We start from the raw sequence: 22,183 nt of genomic DNA, 5'->3' as shown, positions 1-22,183 counted from the left end.
CTCGTAGTCACCAGTTGATAAATTATGGATATCTAGTTTCATTTCCCGATGGCTCGACGGTGAGCTTAGAGGAAATTCATTATGTTTTTCTAATTTTAGGAGTTCCTGCTCCTGCCCGAGGTGGATAATCAAGACGGAGTAGACCTGGTCACAATCGAAGAGAAAACTCAGGTTCAGAACGGAGTCTTTGAGAAGATTGGAAACGGGTGAGTTATCGTCTGTTGTGCTCTCTTCGAAGCATCATTACAATGTATAATAATAATGATTCATTTATTTTTCAGATAATAATAATCTATGAATGAAAAGAAAATAAAATAAACAAAGAATAATAACAATTTGTTTGGCTTTTCAACTAAGATTATAATATTATTTCTAAGTATTACTTACAATACCTTATATTTATTTACCTAAAAGGGTAATATTATATTATATTTTATATAATAATGTCATCGAGACACACCTTGCGCTATCCAACAAGTTTTTACTACATATTAATGAAGCATATGTTTTTATTGTTCTTTAATCGTGTATTACAGCCAGCAAGCGTATGTGAAGTCTGAAACGAACCTGGAAAACCTGAAACCTCAGGTCCTGGTGTCCATGAAAGATTTCAACGCGCACTGGAAAAACGCTGAGGACGAATCTATGGATGGAAAAGTGACCGCATTAGCTAATATTAATCTTACTGTAAGTTTGTACAGGTATCTGATTAAACAACACGTTATTAGAATTATTATAGTAAGAATTATTCAGTTTTTATGTCTGGATTAGTACAGCACAGCTTGCATTGACGCTCACTTTATTTGATTACCAAATAATTATGCGACGCCGCTACTGTGTTCTAGTGATGCTACGTCGTCTTATTTTTGTATTAAACCACTCACTGCGGATATACATATTTGTAACTTTGTTTTTTTTTATTGCTTAGATGGGTGGAGGAGCTCACAGCCCACCTGGTGTTAAGTGGTTACTGAAGCCCATAAACATCCACACCGTAAATGCGCCACCCACCTTGAGATATAAGTTTTAAGGTCTCAGTATAGTCACAACGGCTGCCCCACCCTTCAAACCGAAACGCATTACTGCTTCACGGCAGAAATAGGCGGGGCGGTGGTACCTACCCGTACGGACTCACAAGAGGTCCTACCTCCAGTAACAGTGCTTCCTTGTGTCCTGTGCGTTCTTGTCGCCAGATTGTGTTGTGAAACTTTGTAAAGACATCCTCAAGGAGGTTTCCTAAACAAAACACTACCTAAATAAGACTGATGGCAGGCGTATTAACGAAATATTATTATTATTAAGTATTAAGCGGGAGGCAGCGGCTTGGCTCTGCCCCTGGCATTGCTGAAGTCCATGGGCGACGGTAACCACTCACCATCAGGTCGGCCGTAAGCCCGTCTGCCTACAAAGGCAATAAAAAATATATATATATATATGTATGTATTACGTACATTTAGTGACAGTCTCAACAAATATTAACCGCTTTCTTTGCACTCAATTAAAATATTCGTTTTCAGATCAAACCAGAAACACTGACGACCATTGTGGGCACGGTAGGTGCTGGTAAATCGACGCTGCTCCAAGCGATCTTACGTGAAATAATACCGAGCAGCGGACATTTGGAGGTCAACGGTGTTGTCGCGTATGCCGCCCAGGACCCGTGGCTGTTCGAAGCGTCCGTGAGTGGGGGGTTATAACTGAACCTGTTCATCTTCATCGCATGTCCATCTGATGATGAGTGTAGGACTCTTCGTATGCTTTTTTTATTGCTTAGATGGGTGAACGAGCTCACCTGATGTTGAGTGGTTACTGGAGCCCATAGACGTCTACAACGTAAATGCCGCCACCTACCTTGAGATATGAGTTCTAAAGTCTCAATTTCTATAGTACAACGGCTGCCCCGCCCTTCAAACCGAAACGCATTACTGCTTCACGGCAGAAATAGGCAGGGCGGTGGTACCTACCCGCGCGGACTCACAAGAGATCCTACCACCAGTCATTACGCGAATCTTAATTTTGCGAGTTTGATTTTTGATACACCATGTTATTATTCCTTCACCGTGGAAGTCAATCGTGAAAATTTGTTAAGTACGTTTTCATTAGAAAAATTGGTACCCGCCTGCGGGACTCGAACACCGGTGCATCGCTACATACGAATGCACCGGACGTCTTATCCTTTAGGCCACGACGACTTCAGATGCATCACGCTATTTTCGGTCTCTTGCCTTACCCATCCAGTCCTTACCAGCTACTTTGAGCCCCAAGGACTTCAGGACTCGCCAAGTTGGAACGGTCAGAATGGCGTTTTAAAGCCAATAACCTTCATATTACTAATCTAGTATTTACGCTGTGAAGCAAGAATGCGTTTCGGTTTAAAATATAGTGCAGCCGTTGTACTGTAAAAGTAAGACTTAGAACTCATGCTTCAAAGCTGGTGGCGGCATTTACGTTGCTGATGTCTTTGGGCACCAGTAACCACTGAACACCAGGTGGATCTGACCCATATTCACCCTTTAAGCAATAAAAAACTATTTAGTTTCTAAGCAATTGTAGTAGGAATCATTTGGAACCTCTCGTCGATTTTGTTGCATTGCACTGTAAAGACCAGAGGAAGTGCTTTGTCGAATTTACGGAGACGATTACTGGTCTTTATTCTACCATCGCGTCACGTTTGGCATCAGATTAGAGTTCACCCTTAAGAAAAGAAGAAGAAAGAAAATTTAATAGCACACATAATGATCCACCTGCCTCTTAAGGCGTTAATTAGCGCGTTAATATAGGCGCTACGTAGATTTGGCCAGCGTTTTAATGCGTTAAAAATGAATGGCATTATTAATGGCATTAAACGTTAAGCGATAACTCTAGTGTCGGTTTTTTTGCACACATCAATGGGTTTTGGCGAGCAGCTTAGCGCGCTAATTGATATTGGCTTCATTAACGCGGTCTCATTCTATCGGAGGCGCGCTCAGAGCAATCATGAGTGCATGTGTTGTTTTAGACGAGAACTGCATTTAGGTACTACAACTATGGAGTGGTCGAACGAGAAGGCGTTAGAGTTTTTAGAGCTATTGCAATTAGAGCCGTGTCTTTGGAACCCAAAGCAGCAATCCCATATTCTCTCGTTTTTAAATTGCATTAATGCATAAAATAATTTGTGACGCTCATTGTCGCAACTAGTGTAACTGCTTCAAGCTCAACGGCGGATCCAGGGGGGGGGGTCATGGGGGTCATGACCCCCCCCCCTGAGCTAGTTCCAGGACTTGAACTAACTTGGACTAATTGAAGAACATCATGATTTATTTATTATCTATTGTTATCAAAATTAAATTATAAAGTTCTTAACTTGCCCACGACTATGTGACCCCCTCCTGACGCCAAAGCTGGATCCGCCCTTGTTCAAGCTCCATTGTGAGTGTTGTGTGGTAACGCGTTAATTAAGGCGTAGTTTGCCATTAACATTAACGTTAATGCTAACGCAGGCGGAGCGTTAGCATAAAAATAACAAGATAACAATAAATAAATAAAATGTTTGGTACCCTCATCTGATAAAATATTATATTCTAATATGATACAGGTCCGTCAGAACATACTCTTCGGCCAGGAGTTGGATCTAAGGCGATATAAGCAAGTTATACGATGCTGTCAGCTGAAGAGCGACTTGGAGATACTGCCGCACGGAGACAAGACTATAGTCGGGGAGAGGGGTGAGCTTTACACATCGTCATCATATTAAGAAATGAGAGATCGTTTTTTTTATTGACTTTGTAAATGGACGATCATATGGTCCACCTGATGGTTAGCGGTTACCGTTGCTCGTGGACATGAGCAATGCCAGAGGCAGAGTCAAGCCGCTTATACTTGTACTCTTCACAAGCCTCATTTGACGAAGGACCGTGGAAGAGTCATGGTGGCAAAAAAGATCTCTGGTAAAACGCTCTGTGGATGAACGCAGTGGCTTCAGGTAGTATGGATGAACTCTACTCCGTGGCGGGCGGTGCGATGGTAAAATGGAGATGATGATATCATCTCAATTCCTCGGTGATCTTAAGAGCGTTTGGCCCGTGGCTATAAGCCGCTGAACACTTCGTTTGAGGTTTGGCCCATGATCACTCAACATTAAGTGCTCCTTAATGCAACAAAAAAAGGAAATCAACTGTATCTAGACGATATAATGATTTCAGGTGCATCATTGTCAGGCGGTCAGAGGGCCAGGATATCTCTGGCGAGGTGCGTGTACCAGAATGCGGACGTCTATCTCCTCGACGACCCGCTGGCGGCCGTCGATGCCAAAGTAAGTCGTCGCGCTTACTGGTGATAAGTTCCGAGCTCTTCTTCAAACGAAGCTTGTAAACAGTATTAAGCGGTAGGCGGCGGCCCGGATCCGCCGCATGGGCGACCATTCACTCACCATCAGGTGGGCCGTATGCTCGTCTACCTACAAGAGCAATTAAAAAATCCAAATTACCAAATTACTTATTAAAAAATATATATGTTATTTTTATTACTGCTGTCAGGTGCGTTTCTGGAATATACAACAGCTACAAATAAATGAAATCCATAGGCTTTTTGTATTATAATATTCTATTTGAACTACACTAAGGAATATGCAGGAAATCGTATGAGTAGCTAGTGCAATTTTTTACAAAAGTTAATCTGATCTTAAATTTTAATCATGAAATTGGGTATTTTTTCTTTATTTCTAATTTGGGTAACTGGCTAAGAATATATTTTTTTAATTATTATTTTTGATTCCCTAATACCTCTACTATGAGGTGTTTCAGGATTATCCATTCTTTCTGGGACACCCTGTATATATCGAGGGGTGAAAGGCTATTAGGTACAAGCGACATTTTTCTTTGTAATTAAATGGGCTAAAATTTATTTGGTACTAGCTGACACGGCAGACTTCGTAGTGCCTCAATCTATAAATAAAAGACCTAAACTTTTGTATAAAATAAACTTAAAACAAACAAAAAGAATCCGTCCGACAGGGGACACATCAAAAGAAAAACAAAATTGACATTTTTATTTAATTCCGAGCATTTCATATTTATCTACCTTTTAAACCTTCTCTGGACTTCCACAAATAATTCAAGACCAAAATTAGCCAAATCGGTCCAGCCGTTCTCGAGTTTTGGCAAGATTAACGAACAGCAATTCATTTTTATACATATAGATTAGCATCAACAGTTCGATGTTTTTAATTGAACTTCATTTATGTTTAGTGCATTCAAATGGCTGAATAAAATTATTTCCAAATGTTTACCCTTTAATTGGCTCTCCTGTGAAGCTGCAAAAATTGCGCTTATTAAACCAAATAGATTTTCACCCCTAGATATATACATTAATTTTTCGAACGTTTTGACACACTTCTGTGCACCCCTCTTAAACCGTCTTGTCACAGATCTGTGCCCGCTTCTTTTTAACCACTTTTAATCCTTATTATAAACGTATTAAGGTTGAAATACATTTGAAATTATAAGTGCATGAGAGAACCATAAACACCAGTCGTCAGTCAGTCGATCTTTCAATCAATAAGTTCATAAACATCATTCAAGTTCGGTCTTGTTAAGCTTTATATATCTTCTAGGTTTATTTATTTGTTTATTTATTTATTTGATTTTTTTTGTTTATTCATTAATTTATTTGTTTGTTTATTTATTTATAACAACTAATCATAACAAAATTAAATGTGCTAAGTAGGTACACAATGCTCCATACAACTATAGGACGAGACAGCGATGTTGATTGATGTGTGTGCTCTCGACGTTGTCTCCCGCAGGTGGCGTCCGCCATGTACGAGGAGTGCGTCCGCGGCATGCTGCGCGACAAGGCGGTGCTGCTGGTCACCCACCACGTGCAGTACGCCAGGGGCGCCAGCAACGTGCTGCTCATGAGGAGCGGGAAGGTACCCACTACCATCACGGCTTCAATAGTGCATTCAGACTACAATTTTTTTTTTATGTATTGCATAGATGGGTGGACGAGCTCACAGCCCACCTGGTGTTTATCTACAACGTAAATGCTCCACCCACCTTGCGATATAAGTTCTAAGGTCTCAGTATAGTTACAACGGCTGCCCTACCCTTCAAATCGAAACGCATTACTGCTTCGCGGCAGAAATAGACAGAGCGGTAGTACCTACCCGTACGAACTCACAAGAGGTTCTACCACCTGTAAAAAATCAAATCAAACTTTATTATCTAAAATACGGCTTACAAAGTTGTTAATAGTTATTTTATAGGACACCGTGTTTATACCAGGTCGGCGTGCAAATACTATTCAAAATTATCTTATACCTTTAAACGAGCAATTCTTGTATATTAATATATACTTATATAATCTGAATCTCGGAAACGGCTCCAACGATTTTCATAAAATTTAGTATTCAGGGGATTTCGAGGGGCGATAAATCGATCTAGCTACGATTTATTTTCAAAAAATGTTGTTTATTCGTGTTTTCAATAATCAACTCTTCCCGACATCTATTGGCGAATAATAATACTATTTTTCTTAATTGAGGGCAACTAACCGCTTTAAAAACACAACAAGATGGCGTTATCATCTAGTTTACATTAAATGCAGTCAGTAAATATATCAATTGATTAAAATAACAAACAATATAATAAATTAATTGAATAAGAATTAGTTATTTATGTCATAAAACGAAAACAAAGAACAGAAAAAAGCGAATTTAAAATTAACATAATGATTTACCATTAAAAAAATCGTTAACTGTATAATGAATAACATCTTAAGGTTAATAATTTTTTCAATTAAGGGCGGAACAGTCGCTATATAATTGAACTCCAGACCTCATGTCTCAAGACAGCGTGGTATGGTACGGACATATGATGAGTAGAAAGAAGATGCATGCTAGGAGATGTATAGAAATGGTAGTGCAAGGTAGAGGAGGAAGAGGTCGACCGAAGAAGTCATGGATGGAGTGAGTAAATGACGATATGAGAGAGAGAGAGGTTAGTGTTGAGATGACGGCTGATAGAAGAGAATGGAAGAGAAAAATTAGCAGTGCCGACCCTACTTAGTGGCATAAGATGGAGAAAAAGAAGAAGACCTCATGTCTCATGTCATGACAGCTTCGACTTACTATGTTCACTAATTTTCTCGCCGGATCTTCTCAGTGGGTTGCGTATCCGATCCGGTGGTAGATCCTGCGAAGCACTGCTCTTGCTAATACCAGTGTTAGCGACACTCCGGTTTGAGCCCCTTGAGCTCATCTACTAGTTAAGATCATCATACATCGTCAAGATCAGACTTGTTAAGGGTATAATATTATTATTTACTGTCACGTGTTGTGATTTGATCCATATACATATTCCATCGACAGATAGTGGCGCAAGGCACGTACGAGGAGCTCAAAAGCTCAGTGCCTGAGTTCGAGAAACTGATCGAAATGGGTGAGAAGGTCGAAGAGGAAAAGCTCAAGCAGAAAGCGGCGTCGTACGAGAACCAGGAGAGCATTGTAAGTGTTAAACTTGATTTGACACAAACTTTTTTTTTTATTGCTTAAATGGGTGGACGAGCTCACAGCCCACCTGGTGTTAAGTGGTTACTGGAGCCCATAGACATCTACATTGTAAATGCGCCACCCACCTTGAGATATAAGTTCTAAGGTCTCAGTGTAGGTACAACGGCTGCCCCGCCCTTCAAGCCGAAACGCATTACTGCTTTACGGCAGAAATAGGCAGGGTGGTGGTACCTACCCGCGCGGACTCACAAGAGGTCCTACCACCAGTAAACTTCTAGTGGGGGGAACGCAATCCGCGCGGAGGAACCGCCGATATACCCGCCTCCGCTGACACCCCGGCTCCAAGGTTCAGCTATAATAGACAGTTCGACTTCATGTCTCAAAGTAGGGAGGTTTATTGGTCCATGAAACTAAAGAAAGGATGAGGAGCCGAAACAGTAAAAGTTGTGTCTATTTGAAGGGTTCCGTTTCGAAGGGAGGGGGGGGAGGGGGTCGTGCTGCAATTCTCGGAACTCGGGTCTCGTGTTGATATCACCCGTAACCGCTTACTGCTAGCCGGGCAGCGAACCTGTCCACCTAACTAAACAATAATAAATAGTAGAAATAATTCGCGAAATTGAAGTTGATATGATAGTATACTATATATACAAGACAAAGATAATACAGACCTCAGATATGTCTGAGCGCGTTTCGCGCAGTGGCCCCTGGACCGATGGGGCATATATAAAGGAATTTAATGTTTGACACCGTCTCAATAAATTATTAAAACTTTATTTATTTATTCGTGCATTATTTACACCAGCGGACTCAATGCTTTAGGCAATCTCTACCAGTCAACTAAAGGTATTGCAGAGGAAATAATGGTGGGTTTTATTTTTATTGCCCTTATAGGCAGACGAGTATACGGCTTACCCGATGGTGAGTGGTTACCATCGCCAATGGATGTCAGCAAGGCCAGAGACAAACTGATGTTTACCATTAAGTACTTTTCAGAAGCCTAGTATATAGAAGGGCACGTCATAGCGCTCGGGAAACACCGTAGATTTCATTCCAAAGCCGGATGACATTGAAATATAAATTAAACACAACTCTAATCGCTTTTCATTTTATAAGGTCTATAACGTCACAGTGAGGGTCGGGAACAATGTGTCGGAATTTAAACGAAGCGTTAGTCAAATTTGATTTACAATGACGGCCCACTCGCCGGTAAGCGACCGAGTTCGTTGTCTCACGTTTTTGAGACGTGAGGTGGAAGTCGACGTAACGTTGTCAGTATGATTCGTAGCGGTCACTTAATATTAAGTGGGCCGTAAGTTGGTTTAGTTACTTAGAGCAACAGAGGCTGTTGTAATGTAAATATTATAAATAGTAATTAGTAAAATTTAGTAGCCATTCCTACCAGAGATAAAAATTTATTGTTGCTAAGAATAAAATGTAGTTGTGTTCATCTGAACAATCGAAAGTCGACCATAATGTCTAATGCCTCAAGGTTTGTAGTAGTTTTTTATAATAATTTATAATATATATAATATTTTTTATAATGTATATATATGTTTATTTTAACAGGAACACAAACTGAAATCGCAACGTTCAATGTCTCAAGCGTCTCAAATGTCATTCAACATTGACCTAGACAACAATTTGGATCCCAAATATGAAGGTGGGTTTTTAATTTTTAAATCCTTTAATCAGCTCCTGCTACTCAACTACACATATTAAACCTTGTTACTTAAATCATATTATATTACTAATAATATATAGCTTCATCAAATCTATAAAAATTCGTCTATACAATATAAATTAAAATAGTTTTTGTGAAATGTGTATAGTTTTTAGGAAAACGTTGTTTAGATAATTATATTTATGATTTTAATAAAATGTTTTTGCATCTTAACATACTGTTCGCGACCTATTTGGTGTCATTCTTTCTAAGACATGAATGTACTAGCAATTTCTAGACATGTCACGATTATGCTGAAATTTGTATTTTTTTTATATTCTAATTTAAAATGCTTGAATGTACTCACGGCCCACTCGTTGTTAAGTGATCACCGGAGTCCATAGACATTACAACGTGACTAGAGACATGCTCCTTGAGACAAGCGAATAAGGCAGAAATTTGGAGGATACGGAGGACGATGGTTGAATGCAAAATTTTAATTGATTATTTTTAATTTACTGTTTTCTAAAATCTTTTTCTCTTTCGCTCTGTGTTCAGTATTCAATTCTAAGCTATGCGACGTCACATGCTTTTAGTTATTTAAATGTGGAAGCATGTAAATGGTGTTAATATAGTTTAAGTATACTGTTTTTTTAACGCATATTTGGGTTGACGAGCTCACAACCCACCTGGTGTTAAGTGGTTACCGGAGCTCATAGACATCTACAACGTAAATGTGCCACCCACCCTGAGATATAAGTTCTAAGGTCTCCGTATAGTTACAACATCTGTCCCACCCTTCAAACCGAAACGCGTTACGGCAGAAATAGGCAGGGTATTTAGTGGTACCTACAAGTGCGGACTCAAAAGACGTCCTACCACCAGTTTGTCTTCCAAATAAAATAAAAATAGTAATACTACACAGTGCTCTATGTATATAGAAATCAGATTTAAGTGGGTTTTTTTTACAGGCGAATCCCAAGGCACAGGGTCGGTGTCAAACAGCGTTTACATGGCCTACGTTAGGAGCGGGGGCAACAAATGGTCCATGACCCTCTTGATCGCTCTGTTCCTGGTTGCCCAAGTGTTCTATTCATCCACAGACGTTTGGCTGAAGGAGTGGTGAGTTTGTTGCTTCGAAACTGCCGACTGCAATACTTGAGTGTGCTTATTTCGAGTTTTTTAACATTCCCAATAACGTAAAAGTTAACTCAAATTTGTATGTAGTTGGAACGTTTACCTACGTTTGCCGCTAGGGGCGCTGTTCCAATTGCATGCAAATTTGAGTTAACTTTTACGCTATCGAGAACGTTAAAAAACACGCACTAAGCACATTCGTATCCTTGGAAATGTAAAGGTCTTAATTTGGCATCTTCCCCGTGCTGTTAATGCGCCGCCTGCTGTCAGAGCAAAGTCCTTCTCCGCGCCTCATAGCTCATCATTCCTCTTTTCTTTTTTCCTGTTCTATTAACCTCGAGGGGTCATACTAGATTCACCGGGAGAGTAGGTCTGCTCACGGGGCTCTAACCTGGAGATGCTACTAACACTAGCCCTAGTAAGAACAGTGAGCGAGAGCAATTCGCTGAATCAAGGTCCCTCTACCAAGGCTTTGAAATAAACTCTTCATAAAGATGAAGGGTTTCTCAAAGGTGGACAATGGCTGACCTCTGGTATTGATGATGTCCAGGAGCGATGGCACAAATCAGTGTCAGTACGCTCATATGTCTTTACGAAAAAGACAAAGTAAGTCAGGAAAAAAAAAACGATGTTGACCAAAAAATTTCATATATGAGATATAATTGTGTAAGCATTTACTTCTGTTTATCCCAGGGTCAATCTGGAAGAGAAGAACAGCGTCATAAACGTCACCAAGAACAACGATACCTTGTCTCCTGGTAAGTGAACCTTGGTGGGGCGCGCCGTGGACCAGCCCTGCCATAGTCAAAGACACCGGCAATAGATCTAATTTAAAGATAGTTAAATAGTTTGGGCAGTCTCTAAAGACTAGCTTTGAGAGAGCTTAAAAGCTGCAGCTAATTTAACTAGTACTTTAAGAAGAGATACATCGATGACTAAGTTGTTACATTTAATGACTTATAGACATTTGGTAAAGTTCATCTTGTTGAGGTTGGAGTGGCGCTACTTAGGATATATTTCGGGTGGAACAGGCGGTCGCTCCTTTATCTGACCGTGACGGGGCAAGGCAACGCCGTCGCCCGAAACATGTGGGATCCCCTGGATTCACTCCCGGTGCTTTTAGGCTCTTCATGAGTTCGACGCGCGAACTAAACACTAAATATACCTCGAACGTTGCCTCGAAACATATTTATGATTTTAATAAAAAAAAATTAATCTTGGCATACTGTTCGCGACCCATCTGGTGTCAATCTTTCTCTCTCTAATATATATTTTTATTTCAATTTAAAATGCTTGATTGTACTCACGGCCCACTTGTTTTTAAGTGGTTACCGGAGTTCATAGACATTACAACACAAGCGAATGACCCACAGACACAGCCCACTAAGTTTCTCGCCGGATCTTCGCAGTAGGTCGCGATTCCGATTCGGTGATAGATTCTGCGCAGCACTGCTTCTGCTAGGGTTAGTGTTAGCAATTCTCTCAGGTTGAGCCCGTGAGCTCACCTACCCGCCCGCGCGTAACTGGATAGGTAGGGAAAAAAAAGGTGGTCGCTAAGGTCTAACGGTTCTCCAGTGGTATGAAGCGGCGAGGGACGTGGCGACAGTTGGCCCCTCCTACGAGGTGGACGGACCTAAACGACGTAATGGTCCTCCGGGCTGTTAGATTAATAGATGAGTAACCTTTGTCCATGGACATCAATACTAGAAGCACAATCAAGCTGCAAACCGAGGATCGTTGTTGGCTTAACACCGGCTACACACGTTGGCCCCAACGTTGCTACCAACGTTGATCGGTTAAATTGCTGAAGCGTCCACACGTTGGCTGTTATACTAGTTCCTTTCCGTCGAGCCAACGTGAAGATTTGCGATCCCGAAATTGCTCTAAACGCTTTTACAGTACTAAGTGCGTATAAGTTATATTGGTTATTGAAAAAAAAAGAAAAAGCCACGTCAAAGGAGATAGTGGATGACATCGCGACATGCACACTCGATGCGTGTTGCAACAGGACTGAGCAAAGAGCCAACATATGGACGGATCATGATCGTTGGCACAGATACCTTTAATAAAACCGACACTCGACGGCCAACTACCAACGATCGCTCCAACGTTGGGGCCAATACTATTTTCTAGTTCCACACGTTGGACGAGCGGCGTTGGGGCCAATGTTGGGGCCAACGTGTGGAGCCGGCGTTACCGATTATTTCAATTCGCAGAGACGCTCTTCAAGAACATGCCGAGCAATTATTTCCATCTGACGCGCGAACAGTGTCTGTACATATACGGAGGCCTCATCGCTGTCTGCGTCTTCTTCACGTGGAACAAGCTCGTCGTCTTCTACAACACGTGCATCAGGGCTTCCATCAGCCTACACGACAACATGTTCAAGTAGGTTTGACCCAGGGGGTATCGTAGGTAGGCATATGGTAGGCAGCGGCTTGGCTCTGCCCCTGGCATTGCTGACGTCCATGAGCGACCGTAACTACTTACCATCAGGTGGGCCGTATGCTCGTCTGCCTACAAAGGCAAGAAAAATTAAAAAAATAAAAAGGGGAGGGGGTAGGGAGCCCGTAGACATATACACTGTAATGCCACTTTGAGATTGGCTTTGAGATTTTCAATGATGGTAGGACCTCTTGTGAGTCCGCGTGGGTAGCACCGTACTCTAAGTGCTTACCACGTACCACCACTACCCACCGTGAGTTCTAAGGCCATAGTATAGTTACAACGGCTTGACCCTTCAAACCGAAACGCATTACTGCTTAACGGCAGAAATAGGCAGGGCGGTGGTACCTACCCGCGCGGACTCACAAGACGTCCTACCACGAATAAACTGCGTTTCGGTGCTTGAAACTTGGAGATCTTGGATCGTTGCCGTCTGACGTGTAAGACGCCCGCTGTACTTATGTCGAAAGACGCGACTTAGTCAGATCCCCCATGGAGGTACCAAACTCAATAACTGATCTCGATGACTGCCATCATGAAGGGATCCGGTTTGGTGGTCGAGACAACCGTCACGCGATGCAATATTATTGAGACATCGATCTCATGTCCCAAGGCTGGTGACGGCATAGTGTTATCTCATCGGCTCGGTAGCTAATCCAAATCACACAATGGTTACTTAATCCTATCATATTGCAGGGGAGTGACGTACGCGCCGATGTGGTTCTTCCACCACAACCCTTCGGGCAGGATCCTGAACAGGTTCTCGAAGGACATGGGACAAGTGGACACGTTGCTGCCGCTCGCTCTGGTCGACTGTCTAGGGGTGAGTGGGTTCGGTCTTTAGTGGCAGAGTTTAGTTGTTAGTGCGACGTCTTAGTTTTTACTGACACGTTTAAGTTGCGTGTGCCAGGTGCCAGTGATTAGTTGTTAGTTTTAATGTTTAGTGATTAGTGTCAGAATTTAGTGGTTAGTACGACAGTTTCGTTTTTAGTGACGTGTCTTAATTATTAGTGGCAAAGCTTAGTGTCCCACGCTTTTTTTACATTATTTTTAATTCAAATTTATTAAAATTTATTTTCTATTTATTAGTTGAATTTTATATAAAAGCGTTTTTTTTGTTTTTTTAAACTATTATTTATTTTTCATTTCTTAGGTGAATTTAAATTTTTTCAATTTTTTTTTTTAATATTGAATTGTCATCGGACCTTAATAAGTATGCCAAATTTCGAGTTAATACGACGTTTTGAAGGGGGTCAAAATCATGTTCAAATATTCCGTTACAAACATACATACATACGTCTGAAGCTAATAAAAGCGTATTAATGAGTTCTAATATCACAATTATTATCGTTAACGTTCGCCTACCGTCCGTGCTCAGTTCTTCCTGGAAGTGCTGGCCATCCTGGTCGTGGTCTGCTTGGTCAACTGGTGGCTGATACTGCCCACCGCGGTGGTGGCGGCGCTGCTGTTCCTACTCCGGGCCATGTTCCTCGCCACCAGCAGGGACCTCAAGAGAATCGAGGCTATTGGTAAACGAAAATATTTTTAGAGCGAGAGGGAGAGGGGGGCAGAGAGAGGGAGAGAGAGAGAGAGAATTCTTTATTGTACACAAAAAAATAACAATGCAAAACAACACAAAAAAAAGTACAATTGGCGATCTTATCGCTAAGAGCGATCTCTTCCAGACTACCATCAGGTGGACAAGAATCATTTGGAAACGAATTACACGCAGTGTATAGTAAGCGGCACGTAAGCTGGCAAGGTTTTGGTGTAGTGGGGGTAATGTCGCGCATGGTGCACATTGCAACAAAAAAATGGTCACTTTTATTGCCCGCATATAATTTAATTTAATTTTATTTAATTTTTTATTTGCCGTAATTTGTTTTTAAGCCTTTGTGTTTAGAAGAATGTTAAAGAAAAGAGAGGAATTCGTGAAGTGTATTAGGTGTTATAAATAAAATACAATTAAAAGTTAAGAAGTTTATTTAAAAAAATATACATAATATTAAAAATTATGTGTCGCCGTCGTCACTATCATTTTCTAATAGTGCTACCCCTTGGATTAAATTTATGGTAGCACCTGAGCTGGTGGAAGGAGTTGGCTCCTCATCGTTGACATAACGAAGAGTCGCTGTCGTCACTGGCGTAAATAATAAAACACTCAGTGACTGAATCGACTATATGGTCATTGGTATTTGGTCCTGGCATTGCAAACAAAGGACAATGCCCATTTTCTATGGGCGTTTGGGTCCCTAAAAAAAGTTGTCGGGTGATGATGATTTTAACTTAATTTGATAGACAAAGAAATATCGTTTCATATTCAGAAAACGATTTTTATATTCTCACCCAGGTTTAAGAGAAATCTGTTTTTTTCTGCAGCTAAAATTAAGTTGGTAATTGTTTTCTTCGAAATCAATAATCGCTCTCATCATTATTTACAGTATTAAATAAGTTAATTGTGGTTAATGTTGCTAGAAATAAGCCCTTACGTACATTTTATTATTATTATATCCTCTTAATAATAATAAAATGAAATGAAATCCGGGAGCCGGTAACGATATTGTTGTTGTTGTTTTTAAATTCGCCAACAAGGAGGCAAAGAGCGTAGCCTATACAGCCTAGTCTGTCATAGTTATATTTTTTATATTTTTTTTATGTTAATAAAAATCCGGTGTATTTCTTTTTATTGCTTTTTGGGAGTTTTGACGTCAACTTGATGAATAGCACATTGAGTGAGCGTGAATTTCCGCAGACCTTTTATCTTGAAAAAAAAAACAGTCACTGCTATGTTAGCCACAGTTTTATTCATTTAATACACAAAACAACACCCAATTTGTATATTATACATCACAATAAGTTATTAAAAAAACATTAAAATAAAACTTCAAGTGACGCTTCACTCGGGTTGCTGCCAAAACTCTCTGATCATATATAAGAATAGAGTAATGGTAGGACATTGAGATTTTTACTAATGGAATCATTAATATCTAAAAATATTAAATAATTCATGGTTTTAAGTAATAATTATTATTACAATACATAAATATTGAATTGAACAACAATAAACTAAAAAGTCTGTGAATTATAACTATTAGCAATTTTTTTAATGTTGTTCAAGTCACAGACAACTTTTTCGTTTGTCAGCATATAAGTTTACTATAAGGCTGTATGGGCTAATTTTCCCTTAGTCTATTGGCGAATTTAAAAACTATGGCACTCAGTTTTGGGATGTTATCAAATAAGTAATTTATTTTTTTGTAAAACAATGCCCGGGTGAAAGAAATGTTGATACATAAACTAAACAACATGAAAAAGTAAGGCATAGTTTTTCAAGTACAAATAGTTTTGTCATGAAGCTGGCCCACTTTTGGGCATTGTCCTTTAAAAGAATAACAACTCGTAACAAAAACTCAATATAAACAAAGGGTTCCTACAATTTAGTAGGCGCATGTGTAATCAGGAGCGAACAGAACGTGGACGCGGTGCGGGAGGGGAGGGTCGACTGACTCACCAATCGCGCGCTCGGAACGGTGCTACGTCTTTCCCCGCGTCCCGCTTGACAATCAAAGAGACCTAAAAAACGACTTCTGCGCATCTTACGACTCTTGCCAAGTTACGTGTCGGGGACTATACCTATCGATATTTATACATACAAATATGAACAATGTATCTTCAATAATATCTTCAAAATCGCGTATAAGTTGAAAGTGAACAAATGAAAAAAATATTTTGGATATTATGCTGAAAGAATACCCCATGGACATATAACCCTTTGAGCCTCTGTCCAGATCTTCTGTGGGTTGCGTTTCTGATCCGGTGGTAGATCCTGCGAAGCACTGCTCTTGCTGGGGCCAGTCTCAGCTCAGATACTTCCATTTTACTCCATACAGAAGAGAGCCGTTCGGATTGTCAATAATCCCATTCTCACGGATCGCTTGGAACCTCTGGGTCTGCGGAGGGACTTCGGTTCCCTCTGCGTTTTGTACCGTATGTTCCACGGGGAGTGCTCTGAGGAACTATTTGAGATGACACCATCATCTCGTTTTTACCATCGCACCGCCCGCCACCGGAGTAGAGTCCATCCATACTACCTGGAGCCACTGCGTCCATCCACAGTGGGTTTCCAGAGATCATTTTTGCTACGTACCATCCGGCTTTGGAATGGGCTCCCCTCCACGGTGTTTCCCGAGCGCTATGACATGTCCTTCTTCAAACGAGGCTTGTGGAGAGTATTAAGCGGTAGGTAGCGGCTTGACTCTGCCCCTGGCATTGCTGACGTCCATGAGCGACAGTGACCACTTCAGGTGGGCCGTAAGCTCGTCTGCCTGCTCGAGCAATAAAAAAAAGAAGGTACTGCGCGTAACTGGAATAGCCCCTTAGGCTACCAGCGAATATATCACATAGACACATAGATGTGGGTGAGGTTGGGCGAATCACTGACCATGGTGTCGACAGCCCGCAGCCAGTCTCTCAACCACGTGTCGTCGACGGTGCACGGGCTGCCCACCATCCGCTCCACGCGGCAGCACCAGCGCGCCCTGGTCGCCGAGTTCGACAAGCTCCAGGACCTGCACAGCGCCGCCTGGTCCCTGGTGCTCTCCACCAACCGGTATGTCACTGTTTGCACCACGTGGAACGTCACTAACTCAATAATACCCGCATGAGAACTGAAGTCGAAGTCACATTTGTATAATTAACACTAAACACACCATAACGGGTCAAATGATCCATTTTGAACTTTTGCATTGAAAATCCACGTTTTTATTTTTTTTATTGCTTAGATAGTTGTACGAGCTCACAGCTCATCTGATATTAAGTGATTACTGGAGCCCATAAACATCTACGACGTAAATGCCGCCACCCATCTTGAGATATGAGTTCTAAAGTCTCAGTATAGTTACAACGGCTGCCCCATCCTTCAAACCGAACCGCATTACTGCTTCATGGCAGAAATAGGCAGGGCGGTGGTACCTACCCGTGCGGACCCACAAGTCGTCCTACCGCCAGTAATTACGCAAAATAAAATTTTGCTGGTTTGTTTTTTACGCATTTACGTGCGGAACTATAAATATTTCACATCAAAATTGGTGATCCAGTTTCAATGATTTTTGATCTAATTGGTGATCCAATTGATGGTCCGCCTGCGGGATTCGAACTCTGACCCCGTCTCCTCAGTCGATACTAACTGACCCGCCCTAAGCCCCGACGACACACACCCCTATACCTTGGATGCTCTCGTTTCAGAGCGTTCGGTCTCTGGATGGACATGGTCTGCTGCGTGTACCTGGCTTTGGTCACGTTTAGTTTCTTTGTCTTCGCGAGTGGCGGTAAGAATCTAAACTAACTATAAGTGTCCTTTTATCATGATAACAGCCCATAACAAAAGCAACAAATAAATAATAGTTTAAAAAAAAACTTTTTATATAAAAATCAACTAAAAAATAGAAAATAAATTTTAATAAATTTAAATTGAAAATAGTGTAAATATATATATATATATATATATATATATATATATATATATATATATATATATATATTATTGTAAAAAAAGCGTGGGGTGCATGGTGTTATTAGTTATAAATATTTTAGTTTTTTTTAATTATTATTTATTTTTCATTTTTTAGTTGAATTTCAATTTCAAATTTTTTTTTTTTTTTTAATTCTGACTTGTCGTCGGTTCTCGATAAATCTACAAAGTTTGAATAAAATCTGGCCGTTTATAGTCATATATGGGTCAAAATCGCGTCCAAAGGAGTCAGTTACCAACATACAAACAAGTGAAGCTAATATAAAGCGTGTAAAAACTGGCACAACGTCAATGTCCAAAGGTAAATTTGAAATACCCATAACACAAAATTACTACGGAGATAGAACGTTATAAAAAAAGAGTTCCATACTTACTCAATAGTTTACCCAAGGACATAAGACGTGAGCCTATACTTGCTTAATTTAAAAGTTTATTAAAAAAACACTTGTTAAATACATTGGAACTATTTACGTAAATTAATTGTATTAATATAATCTAATTTAATAATTTCTACTACTAATTTTTTTTTTTTTTTTTTTTATTGCCTTTGTAGGCAGACGGGCATACGGCCCACCTGATGGTGAGTGGTTACCGTCGCCCATGGACTTCAGCAATGCAAGGGGCAGAGCCAAGCCGCTGCCTACCGCTTAATACTCTCCACAAGCCTCGTTTGAAGAAGGACATGTCATAGCGCTCGGGAAACACCGTGGAGGGGAGCTCATTCCATAGCCGGATGGTACGTGGCAAAAAAGATCTCTGGAAACGCACTGTGGATGACCGCAGCGGCTCCAGGTAGTATGGATGAACTCTACTCCGGTGGCGGGCGGTGCGATGGTAAAAACGAGACGCTGGTATCATCTCGAACAATTCCTCAGAGCACTCCCCATGGAACATACGGTATAAAATACAGAGGGAACCGAAGTCCCTCCGCAGACCCAGAGGCTCCAAACGATCCGAGAGAATGGGATTATCGACAATCCGAACGGCCCTCCTCTGTATGGAGTCAAATGGAAGAAGCTGGTATTTGGGAGCCCCGGCCCAGAGATGGGAGCAGTACTCCATGCGAGGCCGGACTTGTGCTTTATAAAGCAAAAGTCTTTGTCCAGGCGTGAAGTACCGCTTCGCTCTGTTGAGGACTCCCAGCATTTTGGACGCCAACTTGGCTTTGCCTTCCAAATGACTCCGAAACTGGACATCGCTCGAAATGTCGACCCCAAGTATCCCGATACTCTCGGAAGGTTGCAGGGATACTCCTTGGAATTGCGGCGCCATGACAAAGGGGTCCTTCTTCGCAGTGAACGCGCAAACTTGTGTCTTTATCGGGTTGAATTGAACCAAGTTCAATTCACCCCATTCGGAGACTCGCCCCAGAGAGTTCTCCACTTCAGACACAAGTTTTGATCGTCTCTCTTGCACCGCGCTCCGAGAAAGACTCTGATGGCCGATATATCGCGCATCCCCCGTGCTGTCATCCGCATAGCAATGCATGCCATCAATAGACAGCATGTCATTGATATACAGGATGAAAAGCGTGGGGGAGAGCACCGAACCCTGTGGAACGCCAGCGTTAATGGTCATGGTATCAGAACAGTCACCGTCTACAACGACCGTGATGCTCCGCCCATCCAAAAAGCTAGCGATCCACTTGCAGAGACCCTCTGGGATTCCGTAAGATGGTAGCTTCGATAGAAGTGCCCTATGCCAGACCCTGTCGAAGGCCTTCGCGATATCAAGGCTCACAGCAAGAGCCTCGCCCTTGCTCTCCAAGGCTTCAGCCCACCTGTGAGTAAGGTATACAAGAAGATCACCAGCTGAGCGACCGTGACGGAAACCGTACTGTCGGTCACTGATCAGCTGGCGATCCTCAAGATACTTCAGGAGTTGTGTATTTATTATTCGCTCCATCACCTTGGAAAGCAAGGAAGTTATCGCGATAGGCCTGTAGCTCGATGGGTCCGACCGGTCACCCTTCTTGGGGATAGGGTGGACGTGGGCGGTCTTCCATGAAGACGGAACCCTGTTAGTGCAATAAGAGAGGCGATACAAACGCGTTAGCGCAGGTGTCAGCTCAGGGGCGCACGTTTTCAAAACCACTGCGGGGATGCCGTCTGGCCCACTCGACTTATGGACGTCCAGGAGTCGGAGCTCCCGCCTGACTGCACACTGTGTGAAACAGATATCCGGCAGGGAGCTATCACACCGGGGGATGTTCGGTGGTGTGGCACCCCCGTCGTCCATAGTCGAGTTCGAGGCGAAGAGTTTGACCAGAAGGTCAGCCTTCTCTTTCGCGCTGTGGGCCAGATTGTCATCGGACTTGCGCAGTGGTGGGAGACTTGACCTGCAAAAGTTTCCTTCTGCAGCTTTGGCGAGCGACCAAAAAGCACGGCTCCCGGAGGGATAGCTCTTCAATCGCTCGCCAACTCTAGCGACGTGCTCCGACTTTGCCTTGGCAATTACCTTCTTGTAGGACCTGGAAGCGGCGTTATATTTCCGCCTTTCCCCTGAGATGTTAGGATCCCGACGTCTCCTGGCATTATCCCATGCCACGTATGCGGACCGCTTGAGGTGTGCAGCATCCGTGCTGGCATTGTTATACCAGGGTCTGCTGCGACCCCCAACGGGCACTTTAGAGGAGGGAATAAACAATTCCATCCCCTGGAGCACCACGTCTTTAAGACGGTCCGCACAGACGTCAGGATCAGCAGAGGAAAAGCAGAACCGCCCCCATGGGTAGGATGCGTAAAATTCACGCAATCCATCCCAATCTGCTGACATATACCGCCAAACTCTTCGATACCCGGTCGTCGTTCGACGATCAGGACGAGAGAGTGGTACGGCAGCACGAATAAGGCAGTGATCAGACGATCCAAGCGGAGCGTTGACCACCACACTGTATCCGGCCGGATCTGTGGTCAGCAGAAGGTCCAACAAAGAAGGCTCGTGCCCCTCGATATCTGGGACACGGGTGGGCTGTGTCACCAGCTGGGAGAAGCCGTAGGCCAAGGCGAAATCGTAGGCAGTCCGACCCGGGAGGTCAGTGGTTCTGGACCCCAACCACTCTTGGTGATGAGCGTTAAAGTCTCCAAGAACCACCACCTCCGCAGATGGGTACTGCTCAAGCACGCGGTTAGTCCCCTCTTGCACATGCTCAAACAGAGCTGAACCTGCATCACTGCTGTGGGACCTGTACAGGCACGCGTAGATTCGGCTACGGCCCCCGTGATCTACGCGCAGCCACAAGAGGGACAGGTCCCGTTGTTCGAGGCCCCGAAGACGGCGACAACAGACATCAGCCCGGACGAATACGCACACCCCGGCTTTACGCAGGAAGTTGTGCTCTAATACTCTTAGTCGAATATTTCATTGCTGAAGGTCGTGTCCTTGAAAGCCCTTCGTGGCTCTTTGTAATAATTTCTAAGCTATGTTTATATAAAGCTAGTTACCTGCAGTCAAACTGCGCAAGCAGTTTTGCGGGGCGTGGTTTAAATGAAAGTGTAACTTTTATGAATAAATATATTATATACATACATACATTGAGTTTCTCGTCGGATCCCCTCAGCGGATCGCGGTTCTGGTCTAGTGCTAGACTCGGCACTGCCCTTGCTAAGGTCAGCGTTAGCAACGTCGTCAGTTTGGAGTCGAGTGAGCTCACCTACTTGTTAGGGTTACGCTGAAATGACCTCTCAAGACCATCAGCTTAGGTAGGAAAGAAGAAAGAGAAACTAAATATATTTTTGTGTAACTTTAACTTCCCATTCGACGATAGCTGATAAAATAAAATGTCGCCGTCTTAGGCAGGTAAATGGTCACCGTCGTTCATGACCAACATGAGAATGTCACAAGTACAAACAGGCCACTACGTACTGCATTACATATTTATAATGTTTGAAGTGAAACTTCTTTAGGCGCGTTGGGAGTAAAA

The 22,183-nt window shown here is 42.3% G+C and overlaps 1 protein-coding gene across 1 annotated transcript in view; it reads left to right on the top strand.

Annotated features, from left to right (window-relative positions):
• Positions 1–22,183, top strand: part of LOC114246547 (ATP-binding cassette sub-family C member 4) — a 47,758-nt gene that overhangs the window by 11,964 nt on the left and 13,611 nt on the right. The window contains exons 10-24 of the mRNA XM_089737782.1: positions 100–206; positions 537–687; positions 1,518–1,679; positions 3,575–3,704; positions 4,182–4,291; positions 5,783–5,908; positions 7,349–7,483; positions 9,056–9,149; positions 10,121–10,271; positions 10,980–11,044; positions 12,503–12,674; positions 13,428–13,554; positions 14,110–14,260; positions 17,187–17,340; positions 17,976–18,058. Of these exons, the coding sequence (XP_089593908.1) occupies positions 100–206; positions 537–687; positions 1,518–1,679; positions 3,575–3,704; positions 4,182–4,291; positions 5,783–5,908; positions 7,349–7,483; positions 9,056–9,149; positions 10,121–10,271; positions 10,980–11,044; positions 12,503–12,674; positions 13,428–13,554; positions 14,110–14,260; positions 17,187–17,340; positions 17,976–18,058 (1,918 nt within the window). The remainder of the gene's footprint in view (positions 1–99; positions 207–536; positions 688–1,517; positions 1,680–3,574; positions 3,705–4,181; positions 4,292–5,782; positions 5,909–7,348; positions 7,484–9,055; positions 9,150–10,120; positions 10,272–10,979; positions 11,045–12,502; positions 12,675–13,427; positions 13,555–14,109; positions 14,261–17,186; positions 17,341–17,975; positions 18,059–22,183) is intronic.

This window comes from Bombyx mandarina, chromosome 23 (genome assembly GCF_030267445.1).
Source record: "Bombyx mandarina strain Sakado chromosome 23, ASM3026744v2".
Classification (NCBI taxonomy): Eukaryota; Metazoa; Arthropoda; class Insecta; order Lepidoptera; family Bombycidae; genus Bombyx; species Bombyx mandarina.
Note: the sequence above shows the minus strand (reverse complement) of the source record. Positions and strands in the feature narration are given on the sequence as shown.